The 20654-nt window shown below is 42.9% G+C and overlaps 1 protein-coding gene across 1 annotated transcript; it reads left to right on the forward strand.

Moving 5' to 3' along the window:
• Window positions 1-884: 884 nt before the first annotated feature.
• LOC104279525 lies at window positions 885-14256 on the forward strand (the record flags this gene model as incomplete). Its single annotated transcript, XM_009876838.1, has 6 exons — window positions 885-1879; window positions 7920-7971; window positions 8072-8174; window positions 9402-9565; window positions 12798-13043; window positions 13519-14256. Coding segments are annotated over 6 exons (2298 nt in total), but the record flags the coding sequence as incomplete, so codon positions are not given.
• Between the last annotated feature and the right edge of the window lie 6398 nt (window positions 14257-20654).

The raw sequence follows: 20654 nt of genomic DNA on the forward strand, positions 1-20654 counted from the left end.
TGGAAAAAAAGGCTCCGAGAGTGCCTTTGGGTAAAGGTAGTTGTGAATATGATGTGCAAAAGCAGCCACATGTACCTTTAGAGAAGCAGCAGCATGGCAGCGCCACCATTTACGGACTCCCTTGGTTTTGGGACTCTGAAGGCTATTTATGGAGAAAGAAGAAATAGCAGATTTCACATGGCGCTCTCGCTGTGTTATGTGAAATGCATAATGATTGCTAGCTTACTAGTGAGAGCTGGTGTCTGCTATCACTATTTTGAGATGCTTTGCATTTGAAGAAGAGAATTTACCCAATCAAAACCACCTAGTTTTTACTGCTTATTGAAATAAACAAGGCTGACCGTCTTTGAAACAGCCCATGAGTTGGATGGACGAATCGTGGACAATCATCAGTGCAAGAGTGGCGTTCTTTTTGGTTTTACCTTAAAACACTGCTTTTTTAATTCAGATAACTCAGAGTCCAAGATGCTGTGGTGACAGTTTTTCTTAAGATTTTTATCACACAACCAGCTGTTTAAGGCATCACATTTGTGCGGTCAAAAAGTTGTATGTTAGCTGACAGCAGAAGTGGATGCTGGCCACTACGATCAGCAGTGGAAAGTGAGAATCATGTGGTTCTCAGGGTTACATTTCTGTGGAGGTCATTCAGTATACACCTCCATAGTCTCCAAGAGTGGCTTTCCTTATTAGACATATTTGATTAATGCTCCAAATGGAAAAGTAGAAGATAGACTTGTACACGCTTAAAAAATTCCCCTTCCTCCAGGCTATTTCCTACCAGTGTCGAAAGGGAAAGAAAAGAGTAGGATCTTCAATAGGTCTAGCAGCCTGCATCCTGTATATAATTTCTGGCAAGGTGTAAACTTCTTTGTTTTGTTTTCCAGGTGTATTATTCCTGTGGTGCAGTGGTAGAATCAATGGAAAGAGGCCTGATTTTATCACCAGGTTTTCCAAACAACTACTACCCAGGGACACACTGCGTTTGGCAATTTTTCATTCCCATGAGAACCCATCTTATCTTGGAAATTTTTGACTTTGACATTTTTGAGAGCTCTAGTGAAACTCCAACCCCCTGGGATAGCTTTTCAGTCTCTGCTAAAACAGGAAATAAGGACATACCTTCTCTTGAGGAAAACCTGGACTATGCTCTCCATACTACAAAACCCTCTCTCCAGGCCTGGATGTCAAAGGTGGCTCAGAATCTGAGCAGCACAGGAGATCAGTCAAAGGGCCTTGCTAGTCACCTGGATGAACTTCCAGGAACTGCCTCAAAAAAAGATGAAGCCAAACAAGCAGCTGAAGAAAATCAGTCAAAGCAGATGAAGGAACCCAAAGTGATCACCAAGGCTCAACCAGAAGATCAGCCCTTCCCTGTAGCTGGTAGTGCCACAATGCAGAGACAAAATACCAGTGGCCTGGAAACGGAAGAAGATTTGAAAGGGAAAATCTTGCTTGCCCACCTCGCTGCTAGTGAGAGAAATGAAGTTACGGTAGAGAGCTGGACTCTTCCCTCAACAGTATTGCCTGTGGAAATCTCCTCCAGCCCACAGTCACCAGTGGATATCTGTCCCCATGACGTGCTATACGTTTCTGATCTCATCACATTTTCCTCTCGCTTCTGTGGACCAAATTCACCTTTAAACAAGACCATGGTCTTTGGTTCCTCTCTGGAAATGGTTGAGGTTATCATGGAACTGATCACCACCACGGACCGGGGCCGAGGCTTTGCAATGCTCTTTGAATACAAGAACATCACCGAACCCAACGCTGTAGATGCTGTGAGGCAGGAGAGAAAGGAAAACATGGTGGTGCTGGCAATTATAACAGGGATCATCATCTTTGCACTTGCTTTACTCTCTGCCTTCTGCATAGCTTGCAGGTAAGGTGATGCATATCTGAACCTTAGAAGCACGTGATATTATCCATTCAAGAAAAGGACCAGAAAACAGTTTTTTTCCTTTGCTCTGCTAATGTTTGCTGACCTTTAAATGTAGTAAAATGTGCAGATACAGGGGAAATCGATGCCAGTCACTACTCCAGCCACTGACAAAAGGAATCATCTCCAGTCAATAGCTTTTATTTTGTACATTTCTGTTCTCTATATCTATTAGAAGAAAGCTTCTCCACCCCCTGGCATATGTTTACATTTTTCTAACTCCCTAGTAAAAACATTTTTGTAGAAACAGTGATTTATTTTTTTTTCTTTCCAACAAATTCAAAACAGAGCCCAAGCTCCCTAGGTTTTTGTCAAAACAAACAGTATTTTTCAAGTGGTTTGACTTCAATGAAAACATGAGGTAAACTATAAGAAATACAGTCCCTTGCAGGGCTCCACTGTGTGACTGGGCACTAGAAGAGCACTTTCTTCCCAGTGGCAGAATGCAACTGGTCCATCTCTCTTCTTCTATCCCCTGCCTCATCTCTTGTGCATCCTCCAACTCAGAAGGTCTCAGGATTGCCCAGTCCCTTCCTAGTCGTTGCGGTTGCTTTGGTAGAGAAACTTAATTTTTCTTGTCCTTTTGGAGGCTGCATTTCTAGGTCTTGCTGAATAAATACAAAATATGGGCCATCATACTGTGTGTAAGAGAACATGGGCAAGGTGGTGAAGCTTAAATATAATCCTTCTTGCTGTATATAGAAGTTCCTGCTTTCAGGGTCTGAGCTTTTCATAGTTTTAAGAGTTAAACTTGCATGTGTTACATCTAACTAACCTTTTTCCTATTTAAAGAGCTTGCAGAACACTAATTTAGACCACAACTTTTTGCTAGCTCTAAAGGAAAACGTCTGGTGGAAAATGTCTTCCAGATACCAAATACTTTATTTTTATATCCTTGCCAATCTTCAAAAGAGACAGAAACACGCTCCCTTTGCTATGGCAGCAGTCTGGGCTGATACACATGTTTAGTAGGCTGTTCTTGCTCCATTACTCCTATTTAATTTCACTGTAACTATCCATGAAGCAGCGTATTACTCAAACCAAGAAGTACAGCAGCAATCCGAGATTTCACTGGCTGAAGTTTACTCTGTCTGGCCATACCGCTCACATGCACAATTTGGCTTTTTGCTTGTCAGATGCTTAAAAAATGAAGTAATATTCTGCTCTTACTGACCAACAGATTCAGATTAAATGTCTATTTCTCCTCCCCCCACCAAACATTTGTGTGTTCTGGTCACTGTGAATACATCCTACCAGGGGTCCTATGGTGCAGGAGAACCAGGATTAGAATCACTTAACAGTGGCATTTATGCCTTTTCGTTGCCCTACAATTATTTTTTTTAAAGGAAGATACAACTCAGTCCTTTGTTGACTGTATATAGATAGACACTATCCCTAGTCCCTTAAGTCTCTTGAAAGGCCTTTTGCTGTCCCCGCTGCCTATATTCACTGCACGCTATTCCAGAGAAGCCTTGATGACCACACTTTATTTCTTCTCAGGGTTAAAGCATTTAAGTGAGATCTGACGCACGTCTAAGCAATGCCATAACCTGTGCTGAGCAACGTCTCCTGTATTGCACTAGAAAAATCTTTCCTCCCCGCCCTGCCCTTTACTGGACTAACTAAAACCTTCCCTGGACCAATATCCAGAGACCAGGATACTGGTCTCTGGCCCTAGAACTGCTGGCACTGTCCACAGCTCACCTACACTTCTTTTAATGCAGCTTAGAATAAGACTGCAGAGGCCATTAAGCACATCTAAACTTCTAGTTTGATCCCACCAAGCTCTATTTTATGATTCTTGCACTAAATATGGCCTGTAATTCAGATGTCAAATGTGTATTAGCCACAGCCTGTCCTCGCGGCAGAAAGTGTCAGGATGACAAGGGGTGGGCTGGGAGGAGAGATGAAGATGCTTTGCCAGCACAGCATGCTCAGAAATGGGACCAGCTCTCTGAGGCATGGTAATCCTCCTCCTGGCTGAAGCGTGCCATTGCAAAGGATGCTAATAGTCACCTTCAAGCTCTTGACCCCATAAACGTGCCTTCCACTTTCTTTTCATACTCTGCATGTTTCTCTGGTGTCAGGTTTAGCTGGTTCCCCCCCCTCCCCATTTCTATCTTCTACTCTTCCTCAGCTAAAAGTAGCAGACTCTGCTTTGCCAGGGATAGAAATGGCCCAGGACAGGCTTGGCACCTTCTGCCACTCCAATGCACCAAGTCCTCAGCAGTGTCTGCTCAGGCTCATTGCATTCAGCCAGGGCAGAGCTCTCTGGGGAAACTCCAAGTCTCCGCCACACTGCAGCTTTTGTTTGCTGCTTGGGGAAGGAATGAAAGCTTCAGTTGTTAGTTGGCCAATAATTCTAATTACTTTTGGCCATGAGGCCTGGCTCAAGTAATGGGGTATTTTTTATTTTCTTTCCCAAGCCCCAGGAACAACAGACATGTCCACCTATTTAATTTTAATCCTGTCCAGTGCAGTCAGTCTTCTGCTCAATAGTTGCAACTCGCGGACTGCAACTGCATTTTACATCTGCATAGCCTGCCAGTGACCTGTTTCCAATTACAACCCCCTGCACATACAGCTGTTTCATCCAGTCATGGTGTGCTGCCATCTCTGCCCGCGCAGGCTGCCCTGCCTGTCGCTGCTGCAGCCTGACTGTCAACTTTCTTGTGTCATATAATCACAGAATCACAGAATGTTCGGGGTTGGAAGGGACCTCTGAAGATCATCTAGTCCAACCTTCATCCCAGCATACCTAACTACTACACCACAGCCTCAAGTGCTAGATCTACTTTTTTTTTTAAACACCTCCAGGGTTGGTGACTCCACCACCTCCCTGGGCAGCCTGTTCCAGTGCCTCACCACTCGTTCAGGAAAGAACTTCCCCCGAATATCCAATCTAAACTTACCCTGACGCAACTTGAGGCCATTTCCCCTTGTCCTGTCGTTAGGAATTAGAGAGAAGAGACCAGCACCAGCCTCACTACAGCCTGCTTTTAGGTAGTTGTAGAGGGCAATAAGGTCTCCTCTCAGCCTCCTCTTCTCCAGACTAAACAAACCCAGTTCCCTCAGCCGCTCAATAATGCCCTCCTAGAGAATCGTCGTCACTTCTGGGCTACACTCAGACTTTTCCTCTGACACCCTCCTATTAGGCACAACCCAGAGACCCCTCCCTGCCTGTTGTAGCTGTGTCCTCCATTTCTGTCCCTCTACACATCAGGCTGGTTTTGTTAGAGACCCTAGACCACTAGACCAAGCTGGAGCTGCCTGCAGGAAACACACAACAATTTTACCCAAGAAGTTGGAATAAACTTTTTAAAAATTACAGCTTCTTTTAAATTATGCCAAGGGGTGTATTTGTACGATGGCTATTTTATGTCTGTGAGCCATCCACCCATCTAAAGCGCTGGTCTCCTTGGTGGCAAAGTGCTGCAGTGTGCCACGAGAGATGTAGTCCGGCTGGAGAGTGAGCTAAAGAAGGACTAAGATCCCCAGTCCTGCAAACTAGCACATCTCTCCAGGCACGGTGGTAGCAGCTTGGAATAGAAGAAAAAAGACAATCTCAAGTTTCCAACAAAATTGTCCAAATCTAGAAACTCTTACCCTTTGTGTATATTGATTTTCAACAGTGAAAATCAGACACTCAATACCCAAAGTGTGATGAGGGAAGAAGAAGTTAAAATGGGGACATTTCAACCAGTTCCTTTTTTTTTTTTTAATCCTAATTTAAAACTTTGTGAAGAACAGGACCCTTCTCTTATTCCACCATATTTGCACAGAAAATGCCTTTCCCAGGGGCACCTTTCTCTCCCCTTGGTTCATGCTGCCAGACTGAAGCATGGATTTCAAGTTGGTTACAATGCCTGCTAAATACTGTAGAGCGTAACATTTGTAAAGAACAGCAAGGAAAGGAGCCAAACAGATGTAAGGTATTTCAGTTTAGTGTCGAACTTACCCTGTCTATCCATAGTTTATAATAGCTGTCAGTTGCCAAGACTTTTCAAATTGATATTTCATTTTTTCAGCTTTGTCCCAGAAAATATTCATATCTTACGAGCGGGACAGCTGTATACGAGAATCCAAGGAACATATTTTTATTTGTGTTTCTGCGAACTCACTCTGTTTAGTCATGCTAAAAGTTCAAATTACAACTCGCGAAGTGAGACCATCGAGATAACTAAAAAGCCTGAGTTGCCAGTGCCTGATGTTCAGTGTGGAAGAAGTATGTGCTAAATTGTGTTTTCTTAGAGAACATTTCCTTTGTGCTCTTTAATCCCTGGGTGGGAATATTTTAACAAATTTGCTTGTAACATGCCAGTTATTTGAAATAAGAATATTTCATAGGAATATATCAGGTTTGATTAAATTTTTGTCATGGATTTTGGCAGGAGAGATCTGGCAAGAGGGGAAGAGATTAAAAAAAAACCAACAAGAAATGCGGAAGAAGCAGAGAATTGCATGTAGTTCTGGCACTATCTACCTGAATGCCTTGACCACCACGCTAATTCATTATTTTGCAGCATGTTTTGCCAGGTCACTCCTGCCAAAATGGTTCTGGTGCCCAATAGGAACTTGTGGTGTGTGTGAGGGGAAAATTTCCGTACACATTTTCCGCTCTAAAGCATTTCCTACCGGGTTTGATCTTACTAGATAAAGCAGCACCACTCCTACTCGCAAGCCTTTTCCCTGGTCCCCTTCCTGAATGTGCGTTATGGAAAAGCCTTCCCTGCTTTGGCCCCAGGTTCCCCCAGGAAGCCCAAGCTGTAGCTGATTTGTGCCTCCTGGAGTAACAGCTATCTCGCTGGTCTGCTGCCGGGTTCAACTCTCAAGTGGCAGCTCGCTCTCCTCTTTTTCTGTAGTCTTCTCACTATTCACTAGGAATAGCACTGGGGATTTGTCATGGTTTTTTTCTCCCTCAATGCACTTGTCAGTCAATCAGCGTTTTTAAGAGATCCAATGACACAGCGAAGGAATGAAGCCCACCATGCCCAAGTTGGAGCAGATGCCAGCTCCCAGCCAGCCTCATCATGTGGCCGCTGAGCCCCTACTCTTAAAAACAAACACTAACAAAGTGGTGACTGGAAACTTGAAACCTTGGCTTCAGCACATCACTCCCAAAAGAAACTTGCACGGAGGAGATTAAATGCCTTAAAACAAACCCACCCCTCCAATGACAAGAGGAAAAATGCCAGCCAAGAGCACAGAGAGTAGGGAAAACAGAAACACGAGTCGCATCCTATCTGGTCAGTGCCCGAATGTTCCCGCGTGTCTCTGCGCTGTCTCACAGAGAACTGCTGTGCGCAAAGACAAAATACGCTCGCCTTAGTCGTTATCACATTCGTTACTGCCAGCCTTTCTTTGTGACATCTTTCAGTCTCACTCGTCCAAAAATAAATAACACTAGTTGCTCCATAATCTCAGATTTAGTAAAAATGTGAAAAAATGCTTAAGAACGTACTTTTGTCTCCCTTCAGCCAAGGGGCACATTAACCCAGTAATCATCTGCCATAGCGCTGCCTTTTAACAGCGTTCATACAAATGAACAACATCTGATGCTCTCTGCTTGCTAAATATAACCCTGCACAGATGCAATATTCTCTCTAACAGGGTAAGAGCAGTGACACTGCCCAGAGCAAAGGCAGGATTTCAGTTACTGAGGTGCGGAAGCAGCCAGCGGCGGAAGCCTGGTGGGACTTGGCAGAGGTCTGAGCTCTGTTCCTGCTTTTGCAGTGATCTTGGGAAGATGACTGGTCCTTCTCTTCTTCAGCTGGCTTTCCACTACATGAGCATATCGTTCTCTCCCCTGGCCTACAAGCCTTGTTGCCCTGAGTCTTGGCAGGTATTTTGGATGCTACTGTAGGCAGGAGAGCTCATAGCCTGCTGGGGCCCCCTTGCAGGATGAGCACAGCTGAGAGCTTCCCTTCTGCAGGTCTTTAACTCACTCGTGGGCTTGTTGTTGTTGTTGCTCTCTCCTTTTCAGGCAGAGAACGTGCCCCAAAAGGAGCTCATCCAACGCATGCAGTGACCAGGAGGTTAGTGCTGATGGCTTCAGCGATTTCTGTTTCTCTCTTTCATGTTGGCTGTTGCACTGTTTATCTGACGATGTTTACTGGGGCATGTTCTGAGTTGTAGAACGGGATCCAGAACTCCGCCGTTGATATCAATGAGCTGCAGCTGGTGGTGCCAAGTCGGGAGAACGAAAACAACAACCACTCTGTCAGCCGGGAGCAGGCGGGTAAGCAAGGGGCAGCGGCCGGGCCGGGTCAGGGCACCCCAGAGGCCCCGGCCAAGTTAATCAGATCATTTCTTCCTTGCAGTCCTCCTCGCTGTCTCACCCATGCACAGCTGGAGAGCCACTTCACAGCAGAAAGCCTTTGTTGTGGGACCTATTGCTTGCTGCTCTCCCGCCTCGCTGGTAGGGTAATTCCCCTGGCAAGGAGCACACTCAAGCACGGCTCCAGGAAGCTGCCAAAAAAAGCTGTCGTAGCACATGGCACTGCAGAGACACTGGGTTAGCAGAGCAAGTGTCTTGGGTTCAGGCTGCTACAAACAACTTACAAAGATCTGTAAATTGTGGAAGATTTTCACCTGCCCTGTGCCTAACCTTGTCTGGAAAGGATGGATTTTTCAGTGCAAACATTGGATTTGGACAATTTTGACTACTGGAGATAACTTTTTCTGAAGAGCTTTATAGTTGAGACTGCGTTAGATGACATTTACTTGACTGTGTATTTCAAGAACAAGGGACCTCAGCCAAGCTGCAAATACTGTCACTTACTGAAATTTCAAGTCACAATAGATGAGTTGTGTCTGTGCCTCTTCTGGTTGGTGAAGGCCAACAGGGAGTTTCCCACTAAGCCATACCCATTACACGCAGCTCTCACAAGGATACCTTCCTAAAAAGCTAATTCTGTACTCCCAAACACCACAGTTAGCCTATCTCCCTCTTTAGAAAAGTCATTGACACAGTTGTGGTCAGACCTCTCCTGGCCTGGACCGGGTGCACAGGTCTTAATGACACGTGTGTGCACACCCTTGCAGCAGTCCGCAGAGTGAAAGACTCCCTTTAGGAACAGCCCTCCTAGAGTTTAAGCAAAAAGCACTGCTTTCAATATTAACAGGGATGGGTAAATACAAATAAAGAATGAGTTGAGCAAATCTGAAAGTTTCGGATCTGCGGCAGAACCTTGTGTGTTTATTACAAGGGATTTAAGTTTGGGTCTCTCTGTATTAGAAAACAGACCCAGGAGTGTTCATCCCCCTTTGTTGTGTTTTTAAAAGCTTGTATTTTCAGGAGAGCAAACTGTTAGCTTGAATTTTGTTTTGGCTTATGCCAGAGACAGCCAAAGCCTGCTCCAGATTGTCTAAGGATCTGGGGAGAGAGGAAGGAGGGTTTGTCAGGGAGGAGCTGGGAGAAAAGGTTTTGTACTCTCGCAAGCTATTGATTTTCTTCTTTTCTCAGTCACCTCCCACGGAGGCAGCACAGAACGGTCTCCTCAGGACACTGACCCAGATGTGCCCTCCTCCATATCCGCAGTGACCACTGAGACTGGGAGCGATGAAGTGTTTATTATTTCTGCTGGACCTGGGGCCAGTGGGCTGAGCTTTACCACCTACAGAATACAGGTAGGTAGGAATGCTCTTTAGCCATGGGATGTCCCTCTTGGCCAGCACTTGTCATATCTGTCCATTTATGCTTACTGACCGCTTTATTATAAAGACAGCAGCTGAGCCAGACAGTTCTCCTGACCTTTGAGCTGCTCCTTCCAGCTTTGGAAAGAGCAAGTAGGGAAGCCTACCTTGGATCTGATGGGTGATAACGCAGAGGTCTCCCAGCAGTAGGATGTATGTTAATTGGCAAAGATGATGTTCTATTAGAAACATCACTTGTAACAACCAAAAGATGTAGGAGTCAGACCTGCTCCTGCCCACCCTTGCCAAGTGGTCAGGGAAGTGACTCAGCAACTCAGCTTGTCAGAAAGCTATTTAACACTCTCACCAGGGTGACGGGAAAATTACCAGTGTATGCTCTGAAAGATCGAATGCTTCAGGTGAAAACACTAGAGTTATTTCAAATACACACACACACACACACACAGAAACTTGAATCAATTCAGTTAAGTTCTCTTATTTTAGCTCTTTCCCCTACAGTCCTGGTCAATTATTTGTTTAGAAACAGATGAGATCTCAGAAGTTTCAGGTCTGGCTGCCACCTCTTCAAACTTGACAGAGCACATTCACTACAAGTCTGTACTAAAGCCTTTCCCAGGTCAATACTCTCCTTTCCCTCTCTTTTTCCCACAAAAGGAGAAACAACCAGCACAAGGAACTCACATGCCCCAGAACAGTCTGTGTAATACTTCTGTCACAGTTTACAAAACAAAAGCATTCTCTATCCCTATGCTTGATTAGGAAATTAGCCAGAAGGCCAGACTGGTCAGGATTTTCCTACGCTAGTGTGAGACACAGGCTAAGCTTTTTCTCCCATCAGCCACACTGATTATCAGAAAGAAAGAAAGAAGGAAAAACAGCTCTGGTACCTCCTCCCCCTGCCCAAACATGTTGCCCTCTGTGAAGCAGGGCACTGGGAGCTGTACCGGTGCCCAAAGCGGGTCCCTTGAACACCTGCACTCCTTGTTCAGTGGAGAGAGCTTCGTCTGGTGGCAGCCCCACACCAGTACAGCTCCTAGACAGGAGGGAAAATCCATTTCCCATTCTCTTTTCCCCCCTGTAGTCAGAATGAACAAATACACGGACAGACAAACATTTCTCTTCTAACATCTATTCTGAAAGCAGTCTATCAGAGGAGATATATATATATATATACACAAAATACTTAGCATTAAAACAATTCTAAATGAAGGTAAGCAAAAAAAATATCAGTGATTGACCATCTTCTAACTCAGGAGGCATCTCCTACTCAGTGGTATCCACACTCTCAGCCATCCTTAAGAAGCAAAAAAAAACCAAACCACCCAGGAAGGGCAAAAGGGCCTCTTTAAGAGCGCTGGGTCTTTCCCCACAGCTGAAGACTGTCCTCTGCAAAGGGGGTGAAAATTGGGCACAGCAGGCAACTGGCATCTCTTCAGGCCACCTGAGATACTGAGCGTTACTGGATGTTAGAAATGAGCATGTTTACAGTTTCATTTCTAAATGTGTATTTTTAGGGTGTAAAACACAGCTGGCCGGCTGGCTCCTGGGTTTAGCCTTTGAGCCCTGCGGCGGGTATGGTGCATAGCTTTTGCGGGCCAGCACCAGGCAAGTTTCAGATACAAAGGTCTGAGTAAAAAGTATTATCGTACAGGTTTAAGAAACATTTTTTTGCTACAACACTTTCGAAAATCTACAAAAATATTATTCATTTCATAGTTACTTCCAGCTTATCGGTCTCAAAACCAGTGGCTAGCTTTTACACCAGTTTGGAGTTACTTAAAATAACATTAAAATAATAAATCCTAAGTCAGCCAGAAGAGGCTTCAGAGGAGAAGACAGCTGGCTTATAAATGTATAAATATTGTCACTTTAATCAACTCTGAGACTAAGAGCTTAATATTGAAACAAACTTATCGCAATTTGAAGCCTATCCCAGCTTCCTACTGGGACTTTTTTTTTTCTGCTGTAGTAGCTAATTTCTTGCCTCTGTGCGCATCCATTTCCAATATGACATTTTAACTAAATAGTTTCTTTGGTTTGCAGAAACTTGAGAGATTCGTTCTCTCAGAAATGACAAATACAAGTTTCTGGTTTCTCAGGACTTTTAAATCCAGGACAGGCTGGGATTTATTTCAGACCCACTTTAAGGACTATGTAAACTTTGGGAATGTGGATTTTGTGTTCTTCTCACGACAACCACATTCACACAGCTGCAAATTAAAAATACACATAGAGTTGTGGAACAGGAGGCTTATATAAATAACAGGTCAAATATTAGTAAGAATGAGAGGACGGTCAGGAATTCTTTAACTTTTCTGTCTCTAAACCCACAACAATATTAAGGACAGTAATTGTTATTCTAAATGCAACATCAAAACAAAATAAGTACGGAATAGATCTTGAGAAGTTGTCTGAAGTTCATTCCCATGTCACATCGACTCTGCTTGTAGACAGAGATGGTGACAATGGTTTAATGTGGTCTCACCTTCCCATGAGGCCAGTTTTACACCTGTCTTGGCACCTTGTTCTGCTGTTAAAGCATGTTTGACACCTGAAAATCATTTCTTCTGTGAAATCAAAATCTCGGCTCCGATCTGGATGTCCTGGTTGTTTTATTCACCACAGACACCAAGGCCAGATTTTTTCCCTTTCTCTTTGTTTTTAATTCTTTTTATTTTTTTAATTATTCCCTAACATCGGGTGAAGAGCCCCACTTACTTCAGTCTTCCCTCCTGAATCATTCATTTTTCAGACTTCTGATTCTCCTGTTGCTTGCTTCTGGATTTCTTTCAGTGTGCCCCATCCCCCTCGAAGTTTTGTTTTCCTGGACAGACACATCTGGATCTTCCAAGAGCCAAGCAGAGTGGAGGAATTACGTTTTACACAGTGAAGTTTATTACTCTGATCTGTCAGATTTCTCCAGTAAAATAAAGCTGCAGATATTTGATGTATTTAGCCGGTGAGAGTGGTAGGACTTTATTTCTTATGTAACTTAAATTTCCCAATTCAGTGTTAAGCCTGAAACTGAGGAAGTAAAGTAGAACTTTCATCCAGGGAAGGCAGCAAACCTCAGGCAGCTGGAAGAGCAACGAGAAGTTGAATTCCCGTGTCTTGTCCTGAGAAGAGAACCACTGGTGCACTAACAGCACAGTTTAAAACCTTTGGATGAAAGATGCTGCAAACAGTCTTTATTTACTCCTTCCAGGACAAAAACCTAAAAAGAAGCGTCACAAGCCCAGCCTCTGTGTCCGACTGGCTGACTTCTAACCCCACGGCTGCAGGAGCAGACGCTGCTGAGAAGGGGAATGTCCAGCTGGAAAATCACTGTCCCAGACAACGTACGTGGAGTGCCCGCACTTTCCACGACTTTCTGGCTCCAATACCACAGCTACAGAAAAAGTGGCGCAGCTGGACCACCAACAGTCCCTTCACAAAGCTGGTTGACAACAGCGTAAGTCTTGCAAGGAGAGGAGGACGTGCTGCTCGGGGTCTGTGCCCCAGTGCACCCCAGCTGTATTTCCCTGCAGTTACCACCTGGATAAGAAATGATCCCCAGTCCAGGAAAACATTAAAAAATGCCTTCAGACTAGATTATCTCACTGAATGTTCTAACATGTACCTTTTTTCCCCGGCTATGCCTTAAGTTTATTTTAATGGACATATTACTATTGCATTGTGGGGAATCCGTAGGTGTGGGAGGGATATCTAGGTCTCGCTGACTGTAATTATCAAACCAACAGCTTTTTACAAATGTAATAGAGAATATTTCTTCTTTTTTTTATGATAATAACACGTGTTTTTGCTAAAGAATGCATCTCATCTCTAACATAACCAGGAATTTTAACTTCTAGTTCTCTTGGGATTAGAGTTTTTCAGGATAGCTTCTTTCCATGGCATGTCTACTCATTTATTATTATTTTGTGCAGGGTTTTCCTCCAGCTGCAAGATCTCAAGGTGTCCCAACCAGAAAGGTAATCTCTGCCACTGAGATAGAGGGAGCATCAGAGACTGTTTACTCTGACTCATCTGTCAGTAATGCCTCATACCCCCTCACACTGTCTGCACAGAAGCAGCGGAAGCTAAGCTCCTGCAATTTGAAGAAATCCAGGTTTGGGAACCCTTACTTTGGATTCTTAGCCAGCTCCCCTGACAGCAAACATGTGAGGTCCTTGGATCCCTCAAGACATCTAGGGGCAGCATCTCCAGTTAACAGCCAAAGCCCCAAAAATCTTCTAGAGAGCTCCAACCCCCTGAAAATCAACTTGGTCAATGGTTCGAAAACAAAGGATCTTATGGTAGAAACAGAGAAAACCAAACCAGTGTTTGTTATTTCTGAAGAAGGAGATGATCAGCAGCCTCTGGTCCTAGCAGAACATCTTAGTCAATGTGGAGATCATCTGCCGGAGCAAAATGTGGTGTATGTTCCAGCTGTGCCAGATAAACAGCCGGCGATTCTGACTGTCGAGTCAGACAGTTCTACCAGCTTCATGTCGAATCTTCCCCTTTGGGCAAAATCCCCTGATTTATACAAAGGTCACGTGAAGGCCCCTAGTTCTTCCCGGGACCAGCAGAGCTCGTCAGCTGTAGATGCTAATACTACTGAGACCTCACAGAACTGTGATACCCTAGCTGCTCCTACCCTATGCCCAGCTTCTGTCCAGTGATGCCCTCAGAAAGGTTGAAACAACAGATCACAAAAACAGAGGCAACAGGGATGTGATGAGAGTGGAAGCTGTGCCAAGTACCACTCACAGGTGGATGCAACTTTGTTAAGGGCAGTGTTTGCTTCCTGCCCATCGGGACCGAGATTACGAGGATGGGTACCACAGCAGCATCTTCCCTTATGCTCACTAACCTCACCTCTTGGAAACTTTGATGTGGTTTATACAAGAAAGTGCCCTCTGAAAAGGTACTTTGGACTGCAGAGAACCTTTTCTGGAATGAGAAATGAAAATCATCTGAGATGGTTATATCAGTCCTCTGTCACTGTGGTATCACTTGAGTCTTTCAGTTGGGACCTATGAGTTAAATTCTGTTGATAACCATGCCTGTACAATCAAGCCAAGGGTACGAATTCAATCATGCATGTTTGCATACAGTTTTGTAAACTTGATTTTAAGCATTTCATAACTTCTGCACTCCAGCACAAAATTATGAAGCGTTAGCATCTCTAGTATTAAAGATCACGATTATCTCATATTCTAACTCTTCAGAGACGTGTACAGACAAGCTGAGCAACCCAATACTGGATGCTAGTTCTATAAAAGTTTGATGTAGGTTTATCTTAGATCTACAGAGGCTTAGAACAGTATCCTCACTCTGCTACATTTTTAAGTGACTCCTCGTGGCAACAGGAACATGTGTACAAGACCACTGAAGTACTAGGAATAGCCGTCAGCATCCAACACTTGGATATTTGCAGCTGCTCTGATCCTATATCCACCAGCTATTTATTGCTGGCAACGCACATTGACTACAGAACTATTTCCCTTCCTTTAGCAGGCAAGACTTAGAAGATAAAATGAAGTGGGGCAAACTCTGAGCGCTCACTTTCTTTAGAAATGAACTACTAAGTGGCTGTGCCTCCGTGATTACAAATCCAGGGCATTCAATGGAACACTGAACCAAAGGGAAGCCTGCTAGTCCTATTGCCTTTAATAACCCCATCAGTATTTTAATTGCTTCCTGGTGATATTTTCCTATCTTTGCAAGAGACTCCTGCATGCTCAGCTCACAACTTAGAATTTTTTTGCTTTCTTAACTTAAAGTTAAGTTCCCTATGAAGCTGTATGTTGCAGCTGACACAGCTCGTTGTTTTACAGCAGTAGTATGTCATAAAACAGGTGTCAGAAATCTATACAAATCTTCTCCTACATAGCTACCATGTGCATCGAGTTATCTTAATCCTTCTGCGTGAAGGCATTTAAGTCTGACTCCTGAAATATTTAACTGAATTATTTATGATTTCACCTGCTATTACAGCTTCCATCTGTCACCTCTCAATGTTTGAGATATGCCACACAAGATCATAGGTTTTGCCTTGTATTTTGTGTGCATGTTAATGCGTCTATGCAGACATACAGAAGTCTTGCACCTGGTAGCAGTGGAAGCAAAATCATATATGCCCTTTTGCAGTTGATTCAAACGTGAACGGCAAACAAGTCTCTGCATTTGTTATTACCAGACTGTGTTGAGTAGGTACGAAGCACAAAAGTCTGGCTAAAAGCTGGATTTTTTTTTGTTGTTGTTGGGGTTGTTGTTAGTTGTAGGGTTTTTTTTGTGGTATTTTTTTTTATTAATGCTCCATGATTCAAAGGGAAGAGTTAATATATTTATGATTTAAGGAAATATTTAGAAGTCTTCAGTACTCTAATAAGAATTTCTACGGCATTAAATTCATATCCATTGTAATTCAGAGCCAATGTCCTGTTACTTACTACATTTCTAAAAACTGAAGTACTAAAATCTGCTTTTGAAAAGTACTCGTGTTCAGTTATTGACAACAGCTACACATTTGAAGGGCTGGGGAAAGTGGCTTTTTCAATAAAAGTGTGTTTAACTCTTCATTTCTACAATGTAATCACACTTACCTTGTTTATTTTGCTGAAAGACTGAGTTGTACAGGGGCTGCCTCAGAGCACCTGTACATCGCGTGCTGTAAGGCCAGCACAGCACCCTCCCTAGCGCTTACTGCAATGGCAAGAGCACAAAAGCTGCTGGATTAGATCCTGGGTGATTTCTCCTCAGTCACCCAGTGAGAAAACAGGTGGTTGTTTACACTGACTTCCTTTACTACCTACATTTGGATTTCACATACTTCTTAACCTCGTGTACCTCTTCCTTCATTGCCAGCTGTAGCAGAATAGAATCAGCAAAACATGAGAGCCTGTGTGAGGTGTCATACGTTCAGCATGGGCTGAGTACCTCTGGGTATGACAAGAGGCCCTCCTCTTGACGAATATACAATATTTGAACAATGCTGCTTACGGCCAGATCAGATGTGGCTGACACACTCAACTACTCAAAGTCGTATCTTCTGCCACTAGAAGATACCGACGCCTGCAGGTGCACAAGGACCATCTCCGCGCTCTTGGTCAGCCCCGACACCGGGGAGACTCGAGCTCGAGTTCCTGACTTGCCTTTTGAAGCTCTTATTTTTTTGAGGCACATCACTAAAACGAACTGCTAAAGAGGTATTTGTGTTTTACTTTGCACCTTCAAAGAGTTTACAAAATATTTTCTTCCTCTTACAGCCAAAAGGAACTGTATTGAAATTCTCCTCTTTTTTCTTCCACCAGGAACAGAAACAGCTTCCGCTCATACCCTTCAAAACAGTCATAGCGCAAATTCAAGAATTTCCGAAAGCTCTGGGTGGAATGAAGTGCTCTAATACTCTCAGCTGTAAATATTGACTAGGATTAGTTTTTAGCTAGTATTACTTAGGGCGTTTATTTTGTTCCTAACAGCTGTGTTACTGCTGAGAACTACGCTGCCACTTTTTAATGACAGCAAACCCCACAACTCGTGCATAGGCTCGGGATCCAGTTTTCCCTCTGTGCTAAAGCGGTCGCTTTACTGCGCTATTTTACATACTGTAACTAAGCAGCAAATGGGATAGGCATGCTAAACACTTGCCGAAGAGGAGGAAAATAATTTCAATCACAATTGCATGGGAAAAAATGTCCAAAAGTGTTATGGAGCTAACAAACAGAAGTATTCTTTTCAGTAAAACTGGATTTGAATAATGTTCTTTCTTTTTTTTTAGGTAATTATTCTGGAGTATACTAGGCAATCCCTCTAGCTAATGTGTTAGGTAGATTCAATAGGCCAAAAATACGTGGGCATTCCTTATTTTTGCATTGTTGAAACAAAACCTTCAAAACAGAAGCTTGGAGCTACACAAACAGACAAGAGCCCTGTGCTCTAGGCTTCTTGCTGTCAGGCAAAGTGGTTGAGAATGTCAGCTCAATGGGAAAACAATCCAAAAGATTTACCATGCAGCTAATGCATCCTAACTCTGAGGATTCAGAGCAGCATTCACCAAGAAAAATCCATTTATAACTTCTTAGCAGAAACACGAAGTTTCCTTGCAGAAATCAAACTTGTCTTTAAGAGCATTTGGTAACAAAGCATCCCACTCATAACTGGGTGTTTTGTTTGGGTTTTTTTCATGAGAAGGGCACATGAGCCACAGCAAAACACATTTGGCTCAAGTAGTCCAGTCAGTTCCTAGATTGTATTCTAAACAAAGATTAATTTGGATTGAAAGGGAAAAAAAAAAGGTAAGCCCTAAGCTAACACTTACCTAACAAAAGCAAGCAACTGAAACCCAGCAGCACTGAAAAGAATACCCAGCAGAGACCAAATATAGCTTCAACGTATATTCAGTGGTCTGTCTAGAAACGTCTTTGATGTTAAACCTCATATGGCACACTTAGCATTTTTTATAATTCATTTCCTATGGAAACTAATGAGCTTAAGGGTGAAATTACCTCATTGAAAGTCAAAATGGTGAAGTGTGAAGAAAAGAAGGATGACCTGAAAAGCAGATTTAGAAGCAATCTTTGCATATTAAGCATTGCTGTGGGAAATAGTATAATTAAGTTTTCTTCAGAAGTTATTCCTTGGAACTGTGTAAGTGGTATTTCAGCTCCCAAACATTATGCAGAAAGAATGTTAGATAAAATAGGTGGAAAAAATGCAAAATCCCCACACATCCTTTTTAAAAATCAAGAGATCCTTTTCCTAACTTACAGTAACACAGTGACTGTCGGTTTATTTTTAGAGGGCAGACTGTACAAAATAAGGCCCCATTCCAGCAGAAATTTCCAAGAGGCCATAAGAAACCAGATTTTCAGAGCATAATTTAGGCATTTGAGAAGAGAATGCTCAATTCTATCTCCTTTTACTCGAATTAACTTACTTTCCTAGGCTCTTGCTGTAGGCTAAGCCATCTGCACGACACAGTTCTACTGAAGACTAGAAATTGATACAAAATGGATGTATTTTGTTTGCGGAATGAATGAGCTAGTGATTGATCTCTGGCCGTCAAATACCAAGATTCCTCTATTAAATTCAAGGAAAACTACCAGAACTACACCAAGTGCTCCACACAGCTGCTGATTCAAACACACCGAGGGCTCTCAGTTTGACGCTGGCTGTTGAGAACAGTACATTGTCCACTATTCCAGCTGCAAAAGGCCACAGCTTGTGTTCTCTGTCTCACAAGTGTGCGACCGCCTTTCTTGACTCTTTAGGCAGGAAGTGCTGTGCCAGAGCAGGTCACTCGATAAGGCAGAAATCCAAAATAAGCAGCTTCCTCAAACTAGTGACAAGTCATTTGTTGACATAATGGAGCATAAAACACTCAAGTCCACCCATGTGAGGGCAGGGCAAGCCGAAACCACTACAGGTTTTAAGGTCTACCAGGCCATGTTCATGGCGTACAGACCACCACAGCATTTTCGTTTTTACATTACTTGAATTTGTCTGAAATTTAGTCTGAAGAACAAATGACACCTGGGTTAAGAACAGCAATTTAAATGAACTACAGTCTTGAAGGATATCCAGCTTCACGTATGGAATCAGCAGCAGCGCAAAAATCCTAGGAGGCTAAACTAGGTTTTGAAGCTTAACTCGGCCATCGCTGTCTTCCACCTCAGAGTGGAAGAGGGCGCAGACACGTCCTCCTATTTAACCAGTGAGAGAAAAGTTCTGTTCAGAAAAAGTTAACAGTAGCCCTTTGAAATGTTATCATTTATACGCATTAGATGATTGCAGAGATGAACAGAATGTAACGGTCATTTTCTCCAGCCTGCTGGTAAATCAGTAGTGGTGTAATGCTTGTCACTTCAGTGTTTATGGTGTTGTAGGAAACACTTTTTAGAAGCAGTAACATTTTTAGTTTACTAGCATCTTGAAGTCGTCTAGTTGCCAAAAATTAATTCTATTTAATATGGGGGTTTTGCTTATCTCACTTATTACAAAGTTCTGCAGAGATTCTGATGATCCTTTGAGGTCCTTTGCAACATTCAAGGAAGCTTGAAATAATTTCTTGGAATGACACAAACACTCATGTAATTTTCAATTACTGCAAGTTCAAGGATGACACTTAGTTGTAATATCTCAAATTTCAAATAACTAGTAGCTTGACTGAGTATTAGCAAGTGTTCCATACATACATTTCTGTGGTCAGAGAATATGCCACAGAAGAAACAAACAACTTAGTGAAGATCTTTTTTCTTTTTTTTTTTTTTTAATTAATAACTTTTTCGTTCAGGAAAAAAATAAATCACAAAAAAACCTGGAAGAACTGCTCTCCACCTTCTTTATAAAAGAACTTTCTCAAAGACAGACTAAATACCTTGTTCACCACTATGTCAACCCTATTATAATCACCTCAGTTTTCACAACTATTCTACCACATTTCATGCTCAGCTTCCAAATATCTCTTATAAAGGAGGTGGGGGTGTGCTTTAGACAGGTTAAAATATGCCGCACCTTTACAGTATTTAAACAATTACACCAAGCATAGTTCATACATTTATCACATTAACTATCACCTGGCAGCCATACATTTAAAAAGGTCTAAGGTATAGAGTATGTAATACCCATGACAGATACTCTTACTTACTTAAGAGCATATAAAGATCAGGATTTATTCACCTTCCCCATCTGCAAGTCAATTTCTCATCTCTTCCTGGTACAATATAAATGACAAAAAAAAATAAAAATCCCTTCATTCCATTGCACTACCACAACCCTATATGCATAGAAAAGCAGATTAATTATCTGTAGCAGGGAAAAGGCAGAGGGGTTTATAAAAGGAATCTGACGAACCTCTACTGCACAGGTAGTTTAGATGTTAAGTACATGAGTTTTGTCGTTTGTTCCCCCCCCCCTTTTTTTTTTCTTAAAGTCACATAATACATCCCTACACAAACATAACTTGAATAAGTGCAAGTGAGGTTGTACATAGGACTGTAGACACGTTACTCTTGACCAACAAAAAAAATTCAGCACAAGAGGCTTGTTGCCTGGTCTAGTCGAGAGCTGGTGCCCC

The sequence above is a fragment of the Apaloderma vittatum genome, unplaced genomic scaffold (genome assembly GCF_000703405.1).
Source record: "Apaloderma vittatum isolate BGI_N311 unplaced genomic scaffold, ASM70340v1 scaffold18369, whole genome shotgun sequence".
Lineage (NCBI taxonomy): Eukaryota > Metazoa > Chordata > Aves > Trogoniformes > Trogonidae > Apaloderma > Apaloderma vittatum.